The sequence below is a fragment of the Anabrus simplex genome, chromosome 3, assembly GCF_040414725.1.
Source record: "Anabrus simplex isolate iqAnaSimp1 chromosome 3, ASM4041472v1, whole genome shotgun sequence".
NCBI lineage: Eukaryota > Metazoa > Arthropoda > Insecta > Orthoptera > Tettigoniidae > Anabrus > Anabrus simplex.
The window spans coordinates 18,393,756-18,420,517 of NC_090267.1; the positions used below are offsets into that span (position 1 = coordinate 18,393,756).

A 26,762-nucleotide genomic window follows, 5' to 3' on the forward strand; every position below is an offset into this window, starting at 1 on the left:
GGGACGGCCTTGAAACAGAGTGTAGGATACACTATAGAGAATGCAAGACCAAGATAACACACGGCACTCTTGATTGTCAGCGCACCTAGCGGGACGGCCTTCAAACTGAGTGTAGTAGCACACAATACACTACAGAGAATACAAGACCAAGAGAACACACGCCACTTTGATTGTAAGTACACCTAGCGGGACGGCCTTGAAACGGAGTGTAGGATACACTATAGAGAATGCAAGACCAAGAGAACACACGCCACTTTGATTGTCAACGCACCTGGCGGGGCGGCTTTGAAACTGAGTGTAGTAGCGCACAATGCACTATAGAGAATACAAGACCAAGAGAACACACGCCACTTTGATAGTCAGCGCACCTAGCGGGACGGCCTTGAAACTGGTAGTACACAATACACTATAGAGAATACAAGACCTAGAGAACACACGCCTCTTTGATTCTCAGCGCACCTAGCGAGACGACCTTGAAACTGCGTATAGTGTACAAAATACACTATAGAGGTCACAAGACCAAGAGAATACATGCCACGTTGATTGTCAGCGCACCTAGCGGGACGGCCTCGAAACTGAGAGTAGTAGCGCACAATACACTATAGAGAATACAAGACCAAGAGAATACCTACACGAGATTTTGCGCGATATCGCAGGACATATAATGTCAGCGCACCTAGCAGGACGAGCTTGAAACTGAACTTAGTAGTACACAATGCACTATAGAGAATACAAGACCAAGAGAATACACGCCACGTTGATTCTCAGCGCACCTAGTGGAACGGCCTTGAAGCTGAGTGTAGTAGTATATAATATAATATAGAGAATACAAGACCAAGAGAATACACGCCACATTGATTCTCAGCGCACCTAGCGGAACGGCCTTGAAGCTGAGTGTAGTAGTACAGAATATAATATAGAGAATACAAGACCAAGAGAATACACGCCACTTTGATTGTTAGGGCACCTAGCGGGATGGCCCTGAAACTGAGTGAAGTAGTACACAATATAATACAGGGAATAAAAGACCAAGAGAATATATGAGATTTTGCGAGATATCTTAGGACACTGACTGTCAGCGCACCAAGCGCGACGGCCATGAAACTGAGTGTAGTAGTACAGAATACACTATAGAGTATACTACACCAAGAGAAGACAAGCGACTTTGATTGTCAGCGCACCTAGCGGGGCGGCCTTAAAATTGAGTGTAGGAGTACACATTACAGTGTAGAGAATACTTTACGAGATATCGCAAGAAAATGATTGTCAGGACACCTGTAGTAGTACAATATACAATAGAGAATACAAGACCAAGGGAGTATATGCCACTTTGCCAGATATCGCAAGTAGTACACAATACACTAATATATTGTGTACTACTACATTCAGTTTCAAGCCCATACCGCAAGGTGCGCTGACAATCAAAGTGGTGTGTGTTTTGTTGGTCTTGTGGTAGTGTTTCACGTTGGTACTAACAACGTAAGATAAGCAGGTATAAGTACCAACATAGCTGGGGATGTGTAGGACCAGGTAAATGCAGCACGGGTGTTTAAGGAAGCAGAGATTGTTATCAGTGGTATACTGTGTAGGAGGGGTACTGACTGGAAGATGATTGGGGATTTAAAAGATATTATGGAGTATGTGGGAAACTTGGAGTGAGATTTCTAGATCCTGATGGGTGGGTAGAAGATATGGATCTGCGCTCAGATGGCCTTCACGAAAACCGCAGAGGTACATATAAGTTAGGAGATTTGTTTAGAAGGGTTATATGGAAGTACATTCAGGGAAACGGGGTGGTCTAGCGAGTGGTGATAAGGGAACAGTGAACTGGAAATCAAGTAGGGATGACATAAAATGATAGTGCTCAACTGTAGAAATATTGTAAAGAAAGGAATAGAATTAATATAATAGATATATACTTAGCAGATATTGTAATAGGAGTTGAATCATTGCTGAGGAATGATATAACGGATGCAGAAATTTTCTTACGGAAATGGAATGTGTATCATAGAGATAGGATAGGAATGGTAGGAGGGGGTGTGTTCATTCTGGGGAGAGAAGAATGTGCAAGCTACGAAAAATTTAAAGATAAAAAATGTGAAATTGTAAGCGTAAGATTCATCTCTAAAGATGATAGGCGACTTGATGCCTTTGGAGTTTACAGAACGAGAAAGGGTAGCGCTGATTCAGAATTATTTGGCTAGATAATCAGCTATGTGGGAAACCTTAAAGAAAGGAACGCGTTTGTAGGGGTTGATCTCAATTTACCAAATGTCAATTGGGAAGGTAATGCGAACGACAGGAAGCACAAGCAACAAATGGAAAATATGTTAATATGGGAAGGTCACCTGATTCAGAAAGTGATGGAAACTATTAGAGGCAAGAATATTCTGGATGTGGGGCTGGTAAAACCAGATGAGCTCTATAGAGAAACCGAAGTAATAGATGGTATTTTTGATCACGAAGCTGTTTTTGTGGTATTTAAAGGAAATGTGAAAGAAAGAAGGATATAAAAATTAGGACTACTAGGCAGTACCATGTGGCTGATAAAACAGGCATGAGGGGTTTTTTAAAAAGTAACTATGATCGGTGGAAATCGATAAATAAAAATGTAAGCAGGCTCAGGGAAGGGGTTTAGAGCAATTGTTGAGGAATGTGAAAATAGGTTAGTACTACCCCCTTTAATCCCGGTCGGCTCAGCCGGAGAGCGAAAGTCCCAGACGTGGACAGTTCACTGTCAGGCTTTGCTTATTTTGAAAATGCAGGAAAGATACAAGGACTGACGACAATCAGAAAAATAACATTTAAAACAACAGGTTTGACATTTATTTGAAACTAACACTCCAACGCAAATTTAACAAATTTTAACAAACAACTCTTGATGGATTTTTACTCAAATATCTTCTCTGCAAGTTGCCTGAGATATAACACCATCATTCTCCGCTCATATCGAAGCTGGAATGTAACTGAAATACATAATAAATATTTATTAGCCTACATCTGGCTTGAATAAAGGAATTGAATTAGGCTGGGAGAATCTCCTCTTAATAAAGGTGGGATTATTGACAATTTATAAGAAAATTAAATATCAATGAGCTTTCCATGGCTCGAGAATTTCACCTATGCCATCCTGGGCTATCCTATACTTCCATGTGCTATCGTGATAATATCTACATTCACACAAAGAAACTTCATGTTTTCTGAAGAGATTAATTAATTTTGCCGTAATTATATTCACAAAAATATGTCTGAAATATTATAACTGAGTCGTCCTTCTCGTGGATAAATTTCATTAACATTGTTACATTTATCTAGCGTGAGTTCCCCTGAACAATGCTTCATGTATTTATTATAAAATTTTACTAAGCATGTATATTTAAGACTTACCACCATTAAATTACACTCTCATAATAGTTATTTCCACGAAACTCCTTCAAAATTTCAGTGAATAACAGGTAATATTAATCAATTCACATTATCTGACACCTCAAAAATGAAATTAATAAACTTTAAAAATTCGGGTACATTTGCCCTCACTTATGAAATATTAGACACTTATTCATTCGTGACTGGTACCTTAATGTTACTTTGAAGTAAATTTTAAATAACATTCACTAAAGGTTTAAATCAACACAAATAACTCATCCTAAACAACGCTGGCGGTAACCTGGGCCTAACATGGTGAACACGTGGCCCGGTCAGAACCACATTTCAATAAATCACAGAAACAAATGTAATTAACTACAACACTCACTCCACACTCACACGAATAATACACGAATATTATTTACATATATTACAAGCGGATTTTAGAATTTTACTATTAAATTCTGATTATTATCCCATACTCATGGAATTTTAATGATGACGGTATCGGTCAAAATCAACTCTCGACCCTCACAGAAATGTGATAAATATCGGCGATCAATTATTCAGAAATAACAAAGTTCTCACAACGTTGATCATATAGAATGTTATCGGTTCAATATTCAGAAGAATTGTCGACTACAAACACACACATAGTACAGGTCAAACATTAACACATCGAACCTGCAGTTCATGAGTCACGATAATATTAATTTTACTTTAAATCATACACACTTCATTTTACACGTGCTTCAACATTTGCAGAAGTCATGGTTCATCAAACACATACTTTCCAAATAAATCCAATATTTAATCCCTCGGGATTTCGCTGTATTCCAGACGCATATTCCAATTAATTTAGTACATATCAAACATTTCAAAATAAGAACAAGTATCTTTTAAACTCATGACCCTTAATCTTTAGTTTAACCCGAGTTATAATTTTTATTATTACTATTGTCATTATTATTATTAGTGCTGGATATCACTTCCACAAAAATCTGAGTTCGACAATGAATCTGGTGATACTAACTCACGTGAAATCCAATGAAATACGTGAGGTGAAATTTACACTGAAATTCAACATATTAAATATGCCGTAAATCTGTCCCTCACGAGTTCAATATATGAAAATATCCTCTCAAAACAATCATCTTTTATCGTTGAGGTCAATAATTTTTAAATACTACACTAAGTTGTTGGTTGGGACATTCAGAATCATAATAGAAGGCACACACAGTCTAACTACTCTAACAGAATCTAATAACTCATACACTCACAACGTAACAACACTACCATTATCCATGTGAAAGAAGAATGGAAATATCATCAAAAGTTGCAAATCTAATATAAATACTACCACTAATCAATAAGTAAGTATTATTTCTACAAAGATGAACAGGAAAAACATTATAAAATGCTACTTATATTTCTGACAGAAGTGGATCTCCGTCGATGTTCTGGATCTGCTCGCTCACATGTTGATGGTAATCTGCTCCAGTCGCTATCTCCCCATGTTAGATAATGCCTACACCTTAGTTCTCTATGTCGACAGCCAAGTCCAGATCATTAATCTTGTAGATTTCTCCTTCGGATGGTAGTTGAAACATCCTTGCGAAGATTATCGAACACGTTGCGGTCCTCTTATCTTTTGATAAGGTGAAAGCTGAAACTAACATAAAATTTTAGTCTGTGTTTCCACACACAACCACGTTGAATTTATTGAAGAACAGTACGTAAATTAGCTCTCGAACATCTGCTTTACTAGACGACTATCAGAATATCAGATTTAGAATATCGTAGAATCAGAGTGTCAGAGCGTCGTAGGATCAGAAAACAGGAGAGCGTTTGTTCGTAAAACACGGGTATTTAAGCATTTACTAGGTGGGTGTGTCACAATGTTGTCTCTTAAATGGACGTCCTACTTGCACCTGATAGGTTACTATAATTCTAGATCTCACATTCTCCGGAGTATTCCACACGCACTGCTAATTTAGCCTGGCCTTGAAATTTCCCAAGTAGGACACATGACACAGCTGACTCGTCGATTGAAAAATCAATACTGCTACCCAGGCTGTAAAAACCAGTTCTATGTATGCGAAAACGACTGTGTAAGAATGAACTTGAAATATAACACCGTTAAGAAAGGAATGATAAGGAATGATACCCTCTTCTTACTACACACACAAAAAATGTTCATTTTAGGTCAAATTTGAATGGGACATCCATCTCCCTTGGTGGAAATGGTTAGGTTGGTTAATTAAATCATAAGCACTCAGAAAATATTATACGAATGTTTCCTGAAAAATTGGATTCACAGACGTAGATTCACATTATTCCCTTCTTGCATCAGACGATCTTGTTCTGCACGTAGCCTACTATTGTCAGCATCAATTGCAACACGTAATAAACGAAGTTTTTCCACTAACGTGGCCTGTAGGTCTTGATATTCCTTGCATGTTTCTTCTGACATATCCACTTGCATTGCTACGTGATAGTGAGTTGGATCCTCATTTTCTTCCCTCAATGAATCTTTCTCTGAGATGACGTTAATTTGAGCAGTTGTTGCCCGTCTTGGAAAATAATTTCTCAAATTATCGGCGTTATGAATGCCTATATAAGTCTTATCCAAACTTTGAATTTTGTATGCATTATTCCCAAAGACTTTGATAATTTTATAAGGTCCAACGAAAAGTGGTGCAAATTTTGCGTAGAACTTGCTGGTAGGTTCAGACACAGCTCGTTTCTTAAGTAAGACATACTCATGCAATCTCAATGGGCGACGAAATTTCTTGTCTTTTACACTTCTCTGTCGTCTCTCAGCGTGCTCCTGTAGTGATTTAGCAGCTTGCTCAATATTCTCACTCAAGGTAGGTTTAAGTGTACCTGGACATTGAATAATATTGTCCCATGGCCTTACAGAATATCTGTCAAAATTAAGGACAGAAGGAATTTGAGATGTGGCCTCATGAATGTTATTGTTTAAGCATTCCATCATAATAGGCAGTGCATCTATCCACATCCAGTGTGTTTCTCCACAAAATATACGAAAAATTTAGCCCGCTCTTGCATGACTCTCTCATCTGGATTACTGAACGGGTGTCGTACAGAATTTAGAGCATGTTTAATCTCTAACCGAACCATGGCCTGTTGAAATTCGACAGAAGTAAAGTAGATCCATGGTCTGTTAACATGCCTTTAGTTTTACCCACATGAGGAATATTAGGAGTAATCCTTCGCAGTACTGATTTAGAATTCGTCTTTTGGATGGACTACAGGGTGACATATTTTGAGAACACGTCAATCCTAACAATGATGTGACAGTTAGCCTTTTTAGACGTCGGAATTGGGCCGAATAGATCAATGGCATATAACTGTTTAGGGCCTGAAGGTATTATTGGAATTGGATTCTGTTGTAACTCTCACAACACAAGATTTAAAATGCAAGAGTGTTGGCACGTCCTCAGATAATGATAATAAATTAACATAAAATCAGAAATACATACCATTATCCAGAGAGAAGAACGTCGCCAATTGTGGAAGGTCTGAACACAAGAGGTCTTGTGAATCAACTAAAATTAAGCTTAATTAATTAAACTTGGCTGAAATAATAATTCGTCAATAATGTTAAGAAACTAACTTTAATTATCCAAATTATTTATAACTTCGGACCTCAGAATTGAAATGAGAAAAATGGTAATTACTCAAGGAATGATAATACCATTTCAGATTAATTAAAAGAATTAAGAATATTAAAATTGTGGCGTCAACCTCTTAAAAGAAAACAGAAAACACCTCAGATTAATTAATAATCGTTGGTAGGAAGTAAATTAAGATTAAATTAAATCCTTACAGTCTGAAAATCTCAAAGGTTTCTGAGAAACTGAACGGTGAAAACCTTCTAATGAAGTATCTCGGTTAACAAATTGCCCCGCAAACAGTCATAACCCGCAAAAATTCGCACAATTTCAAATATCGAAGCAATAATAATTCAAGAACATGCAATTAAAATCAGATGTAGCATAAACAAATCCAATATCACCCAAGAGACGGTAACTCAGCTCAAATAAACAAATCAATCACATCAGTAACACATCTGTGTGCACGCAAGATCACTCCCCAAAGGAATGACAGTCAAGCCATTAATAATAATAATACTAATAATAATAATAATAATAATAATAATAATCAACTGACCCTCAAATGTCAGTTTTAACACAGCAAGGCAAAATGTCACGTGTGCATTCTATGACATCGAACAGAAACAGACGACGAGCACCAAAATCAAATGAGAACTTGAAAAACCGAGTAACTCATTAGATAAGCTTTCCCTGAAAACACTTTCCTTTCTTATACTTGGCCAAGATGTCTTGAAAATATTTTAAATAATTAATATAATTTTTATGACATTAAGGAAATGAAATTCAAGCGCCATAAGCTTATTCAGAGACTACTTACATGATAGGTTAGTTGAGAGTAAATATACCTTTACAGACATGAAAGTTAGAAATAACTGAATCAAAGGAAAAATGAATATCATTCAAACATTAAAATTGAAACCCCGAGGACATGAAAATAATGTAGATATGATTAAGACCCGATTCTCAATTCTTGAATTTTAAACAACCTCGAAAAGTTCAAAACCAATTGTAGACTTTCTTACATCTCCTTACATTTAAAAGTGTCCACGTCTCTTAGCATGATTACAGCACTCTCGTTTTGGTAGGTTAACAGTACAGAAACGGTTAAGATTTACTTACAAGGTCGGACGCTAGCATGAATCAAAATCAATATTTAAAAAAACCCATAAATTCTTCAGGCCTTACGCCCAGATAGGGAAAACATCACCCTGGATCGAGTCCCACTACCATTCTTCCTTCTTCTTTGACAATTTTATTCAAGAAACAGGACCCGTAGTGAAGCGTCTTATTCCAATTCAGCCACAAGAATCAATCATCCAAACAACTGCTGCTCAGAGTTAATTGTCGGGCTCATACTTCACTTGTCGCGACCAGATAGCAGCACCGCTTAGCGAGCTCTCGGCTCAAGTTCCGAGTTGACCGCTAGATGTCTCACCATTAGCCATTAAGGAAGATCATTCCTTCCGATATTTGTTTTCGTAGAGATGCAGACAAGCTCACAGCGCATAAATATAATGCAGAGTACTTTGTACCCTACCGAGTAATAATTGTAATTCCATTACAGTAGCACACGACAGCTATGTTTTACTCTCTGGCAAATATCTCAAGTTCTGACTATATTCCTGACCAGAATTGAGTCCTTCCCATGTGAATTTCTCTTGAATAGTGGCTATGGTTTTGTCTATGCCGCCATGACCGCTAATTCTGTGAGCATGCCAAATAAGTGGTTCCTGTAATTTTAATTGAATTACCATTCTTAATTTAGATTGGCTGAAGTCTTGCTAGGTTGAAAAGCCCTCCATCAAAATGATACCTAACGTCCACGCCTGGGTTGTTCGTAGAAGATTCGTGTAGCATGGCAGCCAAACATAATGCAAATAGTAAGGTAATGAATGTGTTGTTTCCGTAGATGGTACATGGCAGAAATGTGGCTATTCTTCATTGTCTGGTGTTGTATGTGCAATATCTGTTGTTATAGGTAAAGTTCTAGATGTTGAGGTAATGTCAAGAAACTTCATTTCATGTAAGAAGAATTCAAATGATGATAAGCATTCCCCATCCTATTTAGGTTGGAAGGCTGATCATGCTGCAGTCTGTGCCAAAAATTACAGTGGGTTCTCGCCTAATATGGAACCTCATGGAACAGTGTAAATATCTTCCCGCTCAAGTGAGAGTAGAAGTCTGGAGTATGTAGATATTTATGGGGATGGGGATTTCAAAAGTTGCAAGGCAGTGTGTAATTCCAATCCATACCATGGTAATGAAGTCAATAAACTGGAATATGTGGGCCACTGCCAAAATTGTTTAGGAACATCTCTTAGAAAAACTGTACAACATAACAAAAATAAGGATGGTAGAGGCAAATTAACTAGGGAACTGATAGGCAAGTGTCAGAATTATTTTGGAATTGCTTTGCGTTCCATACAAGATATGACAAATGCTACATGGGGAACTTTTTATCATTTGACTGCCCATAATGACAGGCCTTCCCATCACAGGTGCCCTGTAGGAACAGACATTTGGTGTTCATATCAACGAGCCAAAGCTGGCAATCTACCTGACAATTATACGCATAAATCAGGATTACCACTATAAGTCCTACATGCTATGTAGCCTGTGTATGAAAGGCTCTGTGAACAAAAAATGTTATCAAAATGTCTTCATGGCTTGACTCAAAATACCAATGAGTCATTAAACGCTACGGTATGGAAGAGGTGTTGAAAAGATACACATGTGGAGCTGTCCACACTCAAACTGGGTGCCATGAAAGCTGTTTTACACTTTAATCGTAGTAACAAGGTTGAAATAGAGGTTCTAAGAAGAAGGAAGATTGTGCCTGGTATGTACTCAGCATCAGGAGTGTCACGGGCTGATGGGGCACGTGTACGCGGAGCTCTGCTGAACAACGACAGCAAAGGAGTTACCTCAGGGGAAGAGGACAAGAAACTTGAAGAGGAAGGTCCCACTTATGCAGTGGGAGAATTCTAATACTTTCAAGTAAAAGGAAAGAGGTCTAATCATAATACAAAGCTTTAAACTTAATTTACTCAAAACTAAGAATTATGTTTTCTTTTCAGGTTCGAACAACAGTAAGTTACGACCAATCCAGTGACAATAGGTGGTAGAAAGTAGGTCTGTTGAGTGGTTAGGAACTAAAAACCGTGTAATTAATATCGAGAAACATAAGAGATAGAGAGAGTTCACTTGTAAATAGATTGATTAATAATTGTATCGGTGAACCTGAAATTGGTGCTATGAAATACCTTCTTACTAATTCCAGTCAGTCAAGAAGTTATCATACTACTAAATAATACATTCCTCATCTCACAAGAAAAATGAAGCTTAAGAAAATGTTTTATTGCACAACTAAGCAGGATATTTCTCAATACAAAAGGCGGTAGGAATCTAAAAGGGAAATTCGGTCACAAAAGAAGTGTAAAGATAAAATTAAACGCCAAAAAAGAAATTTTTCAAGATTCTAAAATTAATGTAACCTTGCTTAGGATTTAATATATCATGAAACTGGTATGAAGATAACCAAAGAATCAATCAATAGCCATTGCACCACATATCCTGTTGTAAATATTCTACAAAAGAAGAACAGAGTGTAAGAAAATTTAAGCTTCTTCAGAAGAATTAGAATTCACTTGCTGATTTTCTGAGTTACCATTAATTACAAGGAGCAAATGACATAAAATTTATGTGGCATTACATTACATTTAACATGTCCACTCGAGGTGAATTGTAGTATGCGTGAATTGTGTACGTCTTGTGGTAAGTAAATAATAATATACCTGTCTCTAATTTCTGCTGTTCATTTACCATAGGTCGTCATCACATTTGTGTTGCTTTTCTGCATATGAGTTTGAATTATCTAATATTATAAATTCTCTATTAATGCAGCACTATGGGTTTTTACTCCCTTACAACCTTTCCTAAAATAATTATTTAAATAAGAAAATCCCTGTTATACCTCTGTAGCGTCCCTCATGATATTATCCGTCACATTTACAAATAATAGAGATGACTACATATTTAATAGATTTCAGACAAATACGCAATTTGTAGACCATAGCATGTAGCACTGTTATAGAGCAAATATATATCCATGAAGGTATTTTAAAGTGGGATCAATCTCTTCGGTTAGAACTTTTGGTTCGTGAACGGCAATAAGATTATTCTATCGAAATACAAGGAAGATGAGGTCTCCTTCATACTGTATATTCTCACAACTACACTTTTAGAGATATTTCCACAAATTAAGCATCTGAACAGTCTTACTCCACAGTAAAAAGATAGACGGGTATTTAAATGAGCATGTTGGGCAAACATTATTTTAGACACAGGAATACTCTACTATATCCACAGAGAAATAAGAATTGTCGTTTAAGGAAAGACCACTTAGAAAACATGGCATTGCACAGACAATAAATGTGCGGCCTTTCACATGAGTTAGTGGAATGGTAGCACGGATGATTGAACCACTGAAAATATATTTATGCATATATTGCTATGGACTGTAAATAAAGAGTACAGATTTCTGCACATCATTATTGGGGTATTTAGAGGTTGTGATCAGGATGAAAAAGAGAGGGAAAAAATTCCATTGTAAGACCACAACTAGAGTATGGCTCCAGTGTATGGGACCTTCACCAGGATTACTTGATTCAATAAACTGGAAGAGATCCAAAGAAAAGCAGCTCGATTTGTTCTGGGTGATTTCCAACAAAAGCGTAGCGTTACAAAAAAGTTGCAAAGTTTGGGCTGGGAAGGCTTGGGAGAAGGGAGACGAGCTGCTCGACTAAGTGATACGTTCCAAGCTGTTAGCGGAGAGATGGTGTAGAGTGACATTAGAGACGAATAAGTTTGAGCAATGTCTTTAAATGTGGGGAAGATCACAATATGATGATGAACTTGGAATTCAAGATTAAAATTTGGGGAAATATTCGTTTATAAGAAGGAATAACTTGCCATTGTTCTTTGCAATCATATAAGAAAAGCTTACAAAAACGACAGATAGGGCATCTGCCACCTGGACGACTGTCCTAAATGTAGATCAGTAGTGACATCCTGATATATTGATTGAATGACTGTTAGCCCACAGCGGTTTACAAGATGAGGCTTCTGCGTAATAATATTTTCACCTTGGATTCAATGGTATAGCCTTCCTACAAAGTTCTCCTTAAGATCAGGATTTCGTGAAATAATAGTGACACATACCATGCAACAGCATAGGCGATTACGGTAATGTCTAAACATGTGTTCTGTTGAAGTAAGCTTCCAAGAAAAAACTAAGGAACAATGACCGTTTACTTCAGAGTAGCAGTTCAGTAGAATGAGACCCCAGGTGTGTCTGAAGACGGGACTTGCAGGAGAACATTTTAAACATTTATTAATATGCGGTAATCGTTCTGCAGTTTTTGAGAGTATGTTCTTCTTAAGAAAAGAGTTCTATGAAAATGTACTACCCCTTTTAGTACACAGTAGCAGCTATTCACGATGGACAATGGACAGGTGATTTGAAAAATTAGCCTTTACAATATACGTAGAAACCCCGTGACAACAGTGTGGGTGAAGACATGTGTGAAACCTTTTAGCAGAATACAGTACAACATGAGGCAGGACGTGTGTACGAATATTTCATAAAATTTGTTACGACAATGTCAGAGATCGCGGCCGTAGCATAAAGATGAGTATTGTTAGCTGCCGTCCTTGGGGACCCGGGTTCGATTCCCGGTACTGCCAGAAATTTCTTAATGGTAGAAGAGCTGGTATGTGGTTGAAATGGTAAATGCAGAACAATTCCATCGGAGGTGTGCCTAAAAATAGTTCCATCACGTCGGGATGAGGACACGAGTTTTTAACAATGTGAGAGAACTTGTGTAGAAACTTTATGCAAAATGCACCAGAACGATGTAAAGAGGAGTTGAGTGAAAATATTTTCACAAACTTTAATACAAAAATGTGAGGGAGAAGCGTATGAGATCTTTTTAGAACATTCGTTACAACAATGTCCCTGTTCCACAGTACGAATCAAGATATGTAGTCTATGCAGGCTTGAAAAATGGATCATGGCATTGTGTCCACAAAGTGGCCGTTACGTTGAACGACTGAAGAGATGATTTCCATGAGTAGCCAGGTCACTAAATCTCTGAACACATTCGTAACAATCCTGTGAAAGTTATCCCATGTAAAGGAGCAGGTGCGCTTGTAGAACGCACGCAAGAAGCACTCAGGATACTGTGTACAAAGGCTAGATCTCAATCAAACATATTACATCAATGAGTTTGGACACACTTCCGTGAGTTTCAAAAATTGTTTTTGCAGAGAAATGTTTATCACAGAATCCTAACCCCTCAGCTTCGCAGCCATTTAAAGAGCTTCCTACCCCGCGGCCGGATGAGATTTCAACTACGCGCGACTAAAATACATTGATTCACTTAAAGACTTACTACATGTATAAGAGTAGCCCGATATTCACAAAATTTGGAATTCCTTATGATAGAATTATGTGCATGCAGCTAATTACAAAATTGTTTCATATTTCCTTAGTAATTTAGTTTCGTGTGATAGAGTTCGAAGCACTCTTCGAGGCAGAGACCCAAGTCGCACTCCTGGCAGGAGTACACTGACGTCTTCATTTCGCCGTGTTCTGAACAGACGATACAACGTGTCTGAGGTTTGGATTTCTCACTCATGGGTGCTAATTTCCTGATAGAATGTCTTTCCTACAACCTTGGAACTGTATTATCTGATGCGCGCCAGCCTTGAATATTTCGTTCCCCGCCCAAGCGAGCGTATTTTGTAAACAAACATTCCATCAGCTAAAGCCGATAAGATAACTGCACAATGTTTGTCCCTGTGACTTTTCTAAATATTATTAGACTTTAGGATTTAGAATTCACTCTTGAAAAATTCCCTTTGACCTGTATAATTATCTATAGTCTCCTACACCAAATTTCCAAGTACTGGTTCCTCCTAATCATCAATCTCATCATTTACCACTGCATCCACCACAGCCACATCATCTATTTCATTATCACTGCTGCTAATACTGTCACTACGAATTTTGACTAAACTTTCGTCTGAATTATACAATATCTCAAGCACGTTACTGTCAGTCAAGCCACGGCTGGAGCTAGCCATTGAGTGCGGCGCGTCACACGGACTGATGAAGCTGCAGCGAGACCGAAAGCATCAGGACGAAACTTAATGAGGGGAATAACATTTATGACGAAACAAACCTACTCGATACATATTTCAGATAAAAGGTCGAGACATCGTCTTTCAAACGAGATATATACCATACACAACTGGTTCTCGTATCGTATGAGAGAAGGCAGCACTAACTGATGCCTACACAAAGCGCTCGTGGCGAGTTACGAAAATATTACAAGCCGAGAAATAAAGACAAATATAATAAATAAACCGCACTTAATGTAAAATTAGACCAAAGAACATCGCGCAAAAAGACAAACTTCTCAGATCATCAGTTCTTTATTTTATTCTGTGGGAAAGATTGAAACAAACAGACTTTTAAAAAAGCAGAGATTACTGCTCAGACTTATTGACATTTAATTATCCTTGCAAAAACAACTACATTATAACGATCTTCAATTCTTATTTACATCACTGATAAACCCGAAAATGTCTTCTTGGAAACAAAACAATTTGTGTATCCAGAACTCCAGAATCCATCGCGCTATAGCCGTAAATGCGAAACCATGTATGGGTCTATACCACGTATAGAGGTCGGCGTTGAGGGGCTAAGGTCATTGAATACAGCACTGTCGGCCCTACTTAGAATGAGAGAGCATATGTTTCCGAAGATGAAACTTTAGGGAAAATCTTTTACCACACTGGTCACAAGAGTGGGGATGCACTCCAGTATGAACAACCAGGTGTCTTCGAAGATCAGATTTTCGAGAAAACCTTCTAATACATTCAATACAGCTGTATGGACGCTCTCGCGTGTGAACTAACATATGTGATCGGAGATGACGTACACGACGAAATCCCCTACCACATTCATCACATGTGTACGGACGCTCGCCAGTATGAATCAGCAGGTGTGCTCTAATATCTGATTTTTGTGTAAAGCCCTTACTGCACTCACAGCAAACGTACGGACGCTCTCTAGTATGAAAGAGGATATGTGCTCGAAGATTGCATTTTTGAATAAAACCCCTACCACAGTCATCACAAGTGTATGGACGAGGACGGTCTCGACTATGAGAGAGCATGTGTATTACAAGGTGAGATTTTTGACAAAATCCGCTACAACATTCATCACACTTGTATGGATAATCACGTGTATGAATGAACAGGTGTGACCGTAGAACAGATTTACGAGCAAAGCTTTTACCACATTGATCACATGAGAATGAACGCTCCCCAGTATGAACGAAATGGTGTCTTCGAAGGTCAGATTTTGTAGAACAATTTTTACCACGCTGATCACAACAAAATTTCCTTTTTCTAACGGGATCGATTGGCCTTTCCACAGACTGAGAAAACATTTGCAGTTTAAGGACATTTTGAGGGGACAAAGTGCACATCTGCTTCCTTCCTTCTTTTATTAGCTTATGGCTAATATCACGTATGTCCATTGGATCTCTAGTAAATAAAGCACTGTTCTCAAATCTAGAATCCAGGAAAAGCAAAACTGATTAATTTTTCTGACTAAGGGAACAGAATCAAATATAGAAACATGAAGCAAACTCAATATAAGAATCAAAAACTTTCTCTACACAACACAAGGTAACTTTGCCAAAAACAGATAATAATAGAAAGCCTTACATCACAGTGGGTAAACAGATGGAAGCAAAAATGAGTTTGTCTTGCAAGGACACTGTCCCATACTGTACAGCGCTATGATATTTCACTACAGTGAGCATGAAGTGTTGCTGGACAAAGCGGAGGCTTGAGGGAGTTTTCACCACAATGTGTGGTCTCCCCTGCCAAATTAAGTCCATTAAATTCAATAATCAATTATTAATCATCACACCCAAAAGCGTAAGATACCTACTCATTGACTGATTAATGCAATTTCACCTTCAGCTGCTGTAACTACGGAAAAGGCCAGGGTTGTTGAAATCTGGTGGCTGGTTTTGTGGATTTTAGCTGAAACTCATAAAGGCTGTTCGGGGTTTTAAATTAGTAAAGGATATCCTTTAACCAACAACCTGACTGCCAGCCTGAGTAGCTCAGTTTGTCAGTCATCGTCATTCTGAAACAAGTTTGTGAGTTCAAATCAAGCTCTGGTTGATTGCCTTTAATAGTTAATCGTTCCATGTTGTTGGATCGCAGCAAGTCAAAGAACATCTGCAGCCCTAAACACCAACACTCAGTATATGTTAACAACTAGTATTTAAGGATGTAAAGCAAATAATATTGCCACGTTCCCTTTATCCAACAACGTGAAAAGAAAATGACATCACATTAGCGCCTATGCCCAACTATGTGCACGTTTCTGATGTTGAAAAAATACCAAGGGGTTACACAGTAGAGAGGACGTTGGTCAGCCTTTTTCTCGAGCTTGAGTAACTCTAATTGTACATTTACAGTTCTTGCTTAGTCCACATCAGCTAGTATGAGCCGTGCCAGTCAATTTAGCTCAGAATGGTCCGTAACCCTGAGAGCTATCATAAGAGTGCCATCAGAAGTGAAAATAAGCCAGACCTAAGCTCCAGACTAATCAGAGAACAGGAACTAAAGTACAGGTAATGCGACTGGGTGGAGGGGTGGGTGTAAATACAGATGGCGTTAATGTGGGGAAATCATGGAGGTCGCCATGTTGAACTTTCCAGGGGTGCCAACCTAAATTTAATGACACAGAAAATTTTTGAAATTCGAATTCCGACATTTTCAAATTTTGATATTTAAATATGTTGATTTTTGACTTATGGCATAGTGTTCTAGGCAAGGAAAGCGGATTGGAAAATATGGGCACTACCGGTAAAGCAAATAAACATTTTATTTAGAAGTTGGCAGGCCTCCTGCACTCCATGATCAAAATTTAGGAGGGAAAATTTGATGATTAGAAAAAAACTCAATATGGCTATTGAGCAACCAGAGCACAGTTAGCAGAGCCAGGTTAGAAACAAGTGAGCGGTAGGTGAGGGCAAAACTGAGCAAGTGAGGGCACAAGCGATCAAGTGAGGACACGAGTGAGCAGAAGTAAAAATACAAGTCAGCAGTAGTAGGGACAAAAGTGAGCAAGTGAGGACAGAAGTGAGCATGTGAGGACACAAGTGACCAGTGGTGAGGACATAAGTAAGCAATGGTGAGGACACAAGTCAGCAGTGGTGAGGACACAAGTCAGCAGTAGGTGAGGACACAAGTGAGCAATGGTGAGGACACAAGTGAGCAATGGTGAGGACACAAGTCAGCAGTAGGTGAGGACACAAGTGAGCAATGGTGAGGACACAAGTCAGCAGTAGGTGAGGACACAAGTGAGCAATGGTGAGGACACAAGTGAGCAGTGGTGAGGACACAAGTGAGCAGTAGGTGAGGACACAAGTGAGCAATGGTGAGGACACAAGTGAGCAGTAGGTGAGGACACAAGTGAGCAATGGTGAGGACACAAGTGAGCAGTAGGTGAGGACACAAGTGAGCAATGGTGAGGACACAAGTGAGCAGTGGTGAAGACACAAGTGAGCAATGGTGAGGACACATGTCAGCAGTGGTGAAGACACAAGTGAGCAATGGTGAGGACACAAGTGAGCAATGGTGAGGACACAAGTCAGCAGTAGGTGAGGACACAACTGTGCAAGTGACGACACAAGTGAGCAATGGTGAGGACACAAGTGAGCAGTGGTGAGGACATAAGTCAGCAGTAGGTGAGGACACAAGTGAGCAATGGTGAGGACACAAGTGAGCAATGGTGAGGACACATGTCAGCAGTGGTGAAGACACAAGTGAGCAATGGTGAGGACACAAGTGAGCAGTGGTGAGGACATAAGTCAGCAGTAGGTGAGGACACAAGTGAGCAGTGGTGAGGACATAAGTCAGCAGTAGGTGAGGACACAAGTGAGCAGTAGGTGAGGACACAAGTGAGCAGTGGTGAGGACACAAGTGAGCAGTGGTGAGGACACAAGTGAGTAGTGGTGAGGACACAAGTGAGCAGTAGGTGAGGACACAAGTGAGCAGTGGTGAGGGCACAAGTGAGCAGTAGGTGAGGACACAAGTGAGCAATGGTGAGGACACAAGTGAGCAATGGTGAGGACACAAGTGAGCAGTGGTGAAGACACTAGTGAGCAGTAGGTGAGGGCACAAGTGAGCAGTAGGTGAGGACACAAGTCAGCAGTGGTGAAGACACAAGTGAGCAATGGTGAGGACACAAGTGAGCAATGGTGAGGACACAAGTGAGCAGTGGTGAGGGCACAAGTGAGCAGTGGTGAGGACACAAGTGAGTAGTGGTGAGGACACAAGTGAGCAGTGGTGAAGACACAAGTGAGTAGTGGTGAGGACACAAGTGAGCAGTAGGTGAGGACACAAGTGAGCAGTGGTGAGGGCACAAGTGAGCAGTGGTGAGGACACAAGTGAGCAGTGGTGAGGACACATGTCAGCAGTGGTGAGGACACAAGTGAGCAGTGGTGAGGACACATGTCAGCAGTGGTGAAGACACTAGTGAGCAGTGGTGAGGACACAAGTCAGCAGTAGGTGAGGACACAAGTGAGCAATGGTGAGGACACAAGTGAGCAGTGGTGAGGACACAAGTGAGCAGTGGTGAGGACACAAGTGAGCAGTGGTGAGGACACAAGTGAGCAGTGGTGAGGACACATGTCAGCAGTGGTGAAGACACTAGTGAGCAGTGGTGAGGACACAAGTGAGCAGTGGTGAGGACACAAGTGAGCAGTGGTGAGGACACAAGTGAGCAGTGGTGAGGACACATGTCAGCAGTGGTGAAGACACTAGTGAGCAGTGGTGAGGACACAAGTGAGCAGTGGTGAGGACACAAGTCAGCAGTGGTGAGGACACAAGTGAGCAGTGGTGAGGACACAAGTGAGCAGTGGTGAGGACACAAGTGAGCAGTGGTGAGGACACAAGTGAGCAGTGGTGAGGACACAAGTGAGCAGTGGTGAGGACACATGTCAGCAGTGGTGAGGACACAAGTGAGCAGTGGTGAGGACACAAGTGAGCAGTGGTGAGGACACAAGTGAGCAGTGGTGAGGACACAAGTGAGCAGTGGTGAGGACACAAGTGAGCAGTGGTGAGGACACATGTCAGCAGTGGTGAGGACACAAGTCAGCAGTAGGTGAGGACATAAGTCAGCAGTAGGTGAGGACACAAGTGAGCAGTGGTGAGGACACAAGTCAGCAGTAGGTGAGGACACAAGTGAACAGTGGTGAGGACACAAGTGAGCAGTGGTGAGGACACAAGTGAGCAGTGGTGAGGACACAAGTCAGCAGTAGGTGAGGACATAAGTCAGCAGTAGGTGAGGACACAAGTGAGCAATGGTGAGGACACAAGTCAGCAGTAGGTGAGGACACAAGTGAGCAATGGTGAGGACACAAGTGAGCAGTGGTGAGGACACAAGTGAGCAGTGGTGAGGACACAAGTGAGCAGTGGTGAGGACACAAGTGAGCAGTGGTGAGGACACAAGTGAACAGTGGTGAGGACACAAGTGAGCAGTGGTGAAGACACAAGTGAGCAATGGTGAGGACACAAGTCAGCAGTAGGTGAGGACACAAGTGAGCAATGGTGAGGACACAAGTGAGCAATGGTGAGGACACAAGTCAGCAGTAGGTGAGGACACAAGTGAGCAATGGTGAGGACGTAAGTCTGCAGTGGAGAGGACACAATTGAGGAAGTGAGGACACAACTGTGCAAGTGACGACACAAGTGAACATTGGTGAGGACACAACTAAACAGTGGATAAGGACACAAGTGAGCATGTGAGGGCACAAGTTAGCAGTGGTGAGGACAAGAGTGAAAGTAGGTGAGGACACAAGTGGGCAGTGGTGAGGATACAAGTGAACAGTGATGAGGACATTCTAATTTCATGCTAATTGACAATGCTCTATCTTGTCCTTCAGCTATGCTAGCTAGAGAATGGAGGCAAAAGGGAAAACAATCCTCTTGCCACTAAATGTGACCTCAATCTGGCAAAATTTGCATCAAGGTGTGTCACAAAACATGAAATGAAATTACTGGCAAATGCTTCTACAAACTCTAGTCGAAGGAGAGCAAAGTTTGCATGTTTTTGTGAAAATGAATTAGCTGTAGAATCTCCTCTTACTGCAAAGAAGTTGGAAATATAACTTTTCATTTGCCACGCTTAGTGGTGTGCAGAATTATCCATACGGTTACATAACTTCTAATCTGCACCACTCATTGTGTTCCAAAACTCATAATTTACATTACTGGAGTTGGCTATCAAAAGTGGACAACTGCAATGTTGTAGCATTGAAACATTGATATATGGAATCAATAGTTATCATTATCAGAAGACGTGTATAGAAAATTTCTTTAGATAAATCACAATTAAATATGTCAAGTTTATTTTTCCTGAGCCTAGACATTATTTCTGTTTGGGCACCTAGGAAAGAAAAAGTTATTGCTGACCCCATGGAATATATCAGAATTCTTGAAGACTATGGACCAGTTGTCAAAGCAAACATTGTAATATTGGACTGGAAAACAGATGTACAACACAAAATGAAGCCACCGAATCTTACTTTTGCACTTTAAAATTACAGAATCAAAGTGTTTCAAGGGCAAAGTCCATGTCCTCATTAGAGGAAAACATGTAACAAAGCAAAGAGCACCAAGAGCATTGTTGGCATCAGAGCTAATCCAGTTTCTTTAGGATGTCAACAAAACAATGGATGTGGCATCTACTGGAGGGATCTCATTCTACAAGGACGCTTTGGGAGGATCAGTGCAAGACAACTCCGTAGCAGACAATGACTGATGTTAGCTTTAATTTGTGACTTGTTCAATGGTATTGTACTGTGCTTTCATATTCTTCAAGAAATTTGTTATTTATGACAACGCCAACTATTATCAAGATTTATAACACAAAAATAGTAAATAACTAGCAAGCGTACCCATGCTTTGCTACGGTATTCTACAATGTTCACGCATATCAAAGTAATTTACTGAACATGCAGAAAATAGGATTGTTTTAAAATTGCATGTCTCTTAGCGTTATCTGAGAAACAGCACGGACACGTCCCCATACGTTGTTTCCAATGTAAAGTGTGGGTTGTGGAATTGTGATGATAACGGCAGGCTCACTTGCCTACAGCTATTCACAATTGAGCTGGGATGTTTACATTATAATTTGAGGCCCCATTGCCTACTGCGCGATCAAAATCGATTTGGGGAGTTTTCGTTACAATGGCAGGCCTCCTTTCCAACTTCCAGGGAGATTACAGTAGATGAGTTTGCATTTTAATGGCAGAAAACATCCCAATAGCCAGTCAAATTTGATTTGTGTAGTTATCAGTATAATGAGGGGCTCTTCTTCCTACTGCTAGCCAGCTTACTGCCAGTCACACTAAGTTGGTGAGTTTCCATTAAAATAGCAGACCACTATGCCTAATGCCAGTCACATTTCAGATGGGTACAATATTGTTTGTATACGCGGGCACTCTTGCCCACAGACAAACATAAACGGCTAGAGGAGTTTTGAACAAAATAACATGCTCCCTTGACTTCTGCAAGTTAAATCGAGAAGTGAATTATTCATTACAATGGTAGGCCCCCATTACTAATGCCAGTTACACAGGAGTTGGAGAAGGATCCCATTCCTACTGCCAGTCAAAGTCGATGTGGGGAGTACTGATTACAATAGCAGACACACCATTCTTCCATCGCTAAAAATCTATATCAATGAATATGTATAAATCGCCATATGAAAGTATACATATGTTTACAATATTGCAGACCTTCATTTACAGATTAACTGCTGCTAAGCGGTACGTCATATCGACAAACAGATTTACCATAAGACGCCATATTTACCAGCTTAAATGGCTGGTCCTATGATATTTTCTTGCATCTCATATATTCATGGGTCAGATTGAGTTAGAAAAGTTGAATAGGGTGAAGTTTGGGTAAGATTATCTCACATTGCATTACTTTTCGTATAATCATGTGACAGCTACAAACATGGCATTTTCCGCACATATGGCTACTGGGTGGGTCAGGGTTCGTGTAGAATTTGATTATTCTATCTTTACTACAAGTGATTCAAAGTATGAATTATGCGTGTAAAAAGGACAAATTTACTTAAAATCGAGAAATAGAGACTAATTTAACGGATACAGATACGACAAAGAGTCATCAAACCAAGGTTGTAGATCACTGAAAAATATGAAGATCTTGGAAGTCTTCCGTTGGTTACCAGCTAAAACGTGTAATTTTGCCTAATTGTAATTTTCTAGCTCGTCTGGCAAATTGTGCCACAATTTTGATTTTGGGTGAGGGGGGTAAAATAAAAGACCTTCAGGAAACTACAGCTAAAAAATATGCAGATTTTCATTGTTACCCCTTAAACGGATAGCTGTACGGAAATTTCGCCAAAGTAAGTCAATGCACAGACACACAGTCGTTACGATATGATTTACCTAGACAGATAAGGAATCTATTCCATGTTGAGACAATATTAAATAATGTGAGCCTCCCCTTTATAACCATTTCGATCTGGCCCTGTGGCCTAGAATATTTGTGTCAATTTGTGTCAAACGGCTTACGCCAGCATACCTTTTTAAAGTTACTGTAGACAGCGGGCCATTGTCTGGCCTTGTGTTCGGTTGCGCATAACTGCGCATGCGCCGGCCTACTGCGAGGTAGACTGGCCTCTTGCTCGCTTGCCGACGCGAGACTCAGTTCGCTTTGATCAGCCATGTTGAGCTCGTGTGTATTTGTGTCCGGCGTCATGGAGTGGTGGAGTACCAGGAAACCACCGTAATTTCTATGTTAACGGGGATTTTCCCCAGGTGAACTAGTTGGAGACCTCCTGCCATTTCTTCTGATCATATTTTTGGATTTATTTTTCGTCTGGATACTTCCCAACGAGGTCTGGATGCCGGTCGGGTGACTGTATTTCTTCGTCAACAATGGTCAGGTTTAAATTCCTCTCATTTCTTCATCACCAAAGGTATGTACCAGTATTTGAAATCATTTTAATCGTCGTCCTGAAGAGGATTTTGATATTTTCGAAGATTTCAGGAAAAATAATAATAATAAATATTTGGACTTCGTCGTTAAATGAATACCTATTTGTGTGTGTGGTATCGAAAATCTGAAAAACTGTTTCGGCAACTAATCACAGTAATGTGGAAGGTTCACAGTGAACTGAATTGGGATTTTTAGATTAAAATTTAACTGAGCTCCTTTTGGCACTTTAAATTGTAACCTTCTTTGTGAACCAAGGTACAGTCTCCAAGGTAGCGAGCTTTACCTTCTTCGGCTTTCTGTTTGCTTTCCTGTGTTTTGTTTTCTAATTCGTTTGGTATGTTTTCTTCTCCCCTCCCCCTTCTGGGGTTTTGGGGGAATTAATAATTTTCCCTTGCCTGTTTTTCCTCCTTGTTTTTGGAGGCGTTGCTTTTGTTTTGGGGGTTACCTTGGCAACGGTTTTGTGTGGGTATTGTTGTCGGGTTTAAAGTTGTCTGGCGTATTGTGCCTGTGTGGATCTTGAATTATATATTTCTGGGTTGAGTGTATCGTTTACTGTTTTATAAGTTAATTAATTAATTTTGTCCACCCTTTAATGTTGTGTTACCATTTCCTTGCCCCGGGTGAGGAGGTATTTTTACGTAAAATTCTGTTTGTCTTGGAAACTGTCCTTGGTGGAAACTGAACGTTTTCAAATTTGGTAATTATGAGAAGCGACCGCGTTGAAGATCCATTTTATTGAAAACTTGTTAACTGAGATTTTATTAATTAACTATCCGTGATCGATCACATTTAATTTCAAGGTAGTATTTATGTAAGAAAGTCTATTGGTTTTCCGTTGTTTTCTGATCACATTTTATTAGGTACGGAGGTCATCCTTTTCCTTTCTTTGTTGTTTTCATAAAGTTCTCAATTTATTATCTGTTAAAGAGTATTTATTTTCCATTAATTGTTAATTAGTAATGAATTAATTTTCTTTTAAACCATACCTGGGTATATTCTGATTTATTTTATTTATTGTTAATTACCTTTTCCACCTTTCAATTTTACGTTGACTCTATTTACATTTTGGCTCTACGTCTTAAAATAAACATAGGTTTTATCAACTTAATGACTTGGTTTGTTACCTACTATTTGCCCTTCCATTAAATTTCTTCAACTTAATTGAAGTGTTGGTTTTAATTCGCCACGTTCGGTGGAGCACTGCCACCGATTTTCTTGTGCATTTACTTCCACGGCCTTAAGTCGTCTTCCTCCGCTGCTTCCGGTAAGTCATTTCTATGGTTTCTTGTTTTTTATTGTGCTTGAACCTTTGTTGTTGCTCTTCTTGTGCCCATCATCCTCCCTCGTGTTCGCTATAACTCCCATTTTGGGGCGGACACGCTAGCAACCTTCTCACCAGGGTCTCTATCTATCTCTCTCTCTCTCTCTCTCCCTCTCTCTCTTCCTCTCTCTCTCTGTCCTTTTTCCTCTCTCTTCTACTCTCACCCTGGTGGGTAAGGTTATTCACCTCATCATCCCTAGGTCGTACCGGGGTCCTAGAGGGTGGTGAGCGGTGAGAGTGGTATCAGAGCGGTGGTTGTTTGTTGTTCCACTGTTGTTCTGAACCCGATTTGAGTGGTAGCAGACCTGTTGTTGTTGTTGTCATTGTTGTTGCTCTGCTGCCTAATCTCTGTCGTTTCTGCCTTGTGCAGCCTAACTTTCCTCCCCTCCTACCCTTGCTTGGTGCAGTGCTGTGGCGAATGTTGGCGGATGGAAATCAAAAACTAAAAAACTGTAAAAGGGAGTGCAAGGATCTTGTGTAACTTTTTTGATTATTTTGTTCCATGTTTGCTACCATGGCGCGTGCCGTTACGAACCCCTCTTTCCTGCGTCGTGCCGAATTGGAGTACGAGTTATCCATTCGTGGCCTTGAACCTGCCCGTACTGTCGCTGAGTGCGCTGCCTTGCTATCAGCCAACACCCAGGTCCCTATTAATGTATTTTCTATTGACAGGAGTCGAGTGGGTGAGTACCTTAACCTAATCTGTGACAATCTTAATGAAATTAATATTATTCGTGAAGAGTTTATTGAATTGCCTCCGTCCAAAGCCCAAGTAAACCGGCTGAGGGCCAGAGCTGACCACTACTCGGGCCGAATTCAGGATATATTATCTATTAAGCCTGATTCTGTTTTTGTGTCAGAATGTGCTAGATTGTTAACGGTGGTTTCTGGCATCACCTCTGATTTAGATTTGCTGTTAATTAACAGAGATATGGAGAATTGTTCTATTGCGACTGCACTTAACCCTTCTGTACCTAGCCAGAGTGTCTCTTCCCACCAAATTGCGTCCTCGACCCATGCCCAAGGTCAGTGTTGTGTGACTGCTCCTTTACTGGAAACTTTAGTCTCTAAGCTAAATTCGGCGTCATCACCTAACTGTTTAAAGGAAGTTTTTCGGGGAGTGAAGTCCTTTTCTGTAAATTCTATCGATGAGTGTATTCGATTCCTACGGTTTCTGGTGGAGTTGACCGAGACTGGTAATGTGTACTCAGTCGATGATTTCGGGATTTTCCGCGCCCTCTTCCCTCATTGTGAAGGGATTCTAAAAAGAGAAATTTCTGAAGCTATCTCTAAAAATTTATCGATTAGCACCTTTCATGAACTTGTCCTTTCCAAATTTATTCCCTCTCTTGCTCTCCAAAGTCTTGTGCCCCAACACTGTTTCCGGACCCAGTTCCTGCATGAGAACTTGCTAACTTATGTGCTGGATCTGCGATTCTTTTGCAAGGTTTTTAGAATTTCTGTGCCAGAAAGTGAAATGGTCTCTAGAATTTTAAAAGGAATATCTCCTGCGTACCGCTCCCATCTTTCCTTAACCCGTTGCCCTACTACCTTTCAAGAATTGGAAGAGGCCTGTTCCTTCGCTGAAGATGTCAAACATGGGGATGCCTCCAGACCTGTGAATTTCCCTCCCCCTACTACTACCAATTGTCCCGTCCTTCCGTCAACACCTAAAGTAGTGAATGCCCGTAAATGTTACAACTGTGGGTCCCGAAGTCATCTAAGAAATTCCTGCCCTGACGTTAGACGTGGTCCAGGCGCTTGCTATTCCTGTGGCTCTAGACAGCATGTTAAAAGAAATTGCCCCTTGGTAGACAGAAATGGTACTCAATGACTAGAAAGGGAAAGGGCAAAGTCTGCCAACTCTAAGTTTGTAAACCCTGAATCTCGTAAGAAACCGGTGTGTCCCCCAAGGTGCAATAGTATTTCTGCTCATGTCCCCTCCTCTGGCACGTGCACATTTGTCGAGGTCAACAATGAACCCGTAGATGCCCTTCTTGATACTGGAAGCGTAGTATGCTTGATGAATTATGCCTGGTATTGTCAAAAGAAATCCTCGTGTAAACTTCCAGAAATAAAACCCACTAATTTAAGATGTGTTTCTGCTAATTGTCAGTTTTTAAATATTTTGGGGACTGTGAAGGTCAAGTTGAGGATTGGGAATTTCACTTGGGAGGTCAAGTGCTTGGTGACATCCAATTTATCATGTAACATTATTCTGGGTACCAATTTTCTATCTTGGGCCGGTATTGTTTTGGATCCTCAGTGTCGAAATTTCTTTTTTAAATTTTCTCCTGACCTGA

General features: G+C 40.1%; 1 protein-coding gene across 3 annotated transcripts in view; it reads right to left on the reverse strand.

Annotated features, from left to right (window-relative positions):
• Positions 1–2,803: 2,803 nt before the first annotated feature.
• Positions 2,804–26,762, reverse strand: part of LOC136865930 (gastrula zinc finger protein XlCGF57.1) — a 73,460-nt gene continuing 49,501 nt past the window's right edge. For 2 of the 3 annotated variants that reach the window (XR_010859469.2, XM_067142480.2), the window contains one exon: positions 2,804–2,966. Coding sequence is in view for 2 of the 3 variants with exons in the window: in XM_067142480.2 (XP_066998581.1) it covers positions 2,945–2,966 (22 nt within the window). In the remaining variant the exon portion in view is untranslated. Of the gene's footprint in view, positions 2,967–14,526; positions 15,651–26,762 lie in introns of those variants that run through there. The other variant, XM_067142479.2, reaches the window with a different exon arrangement.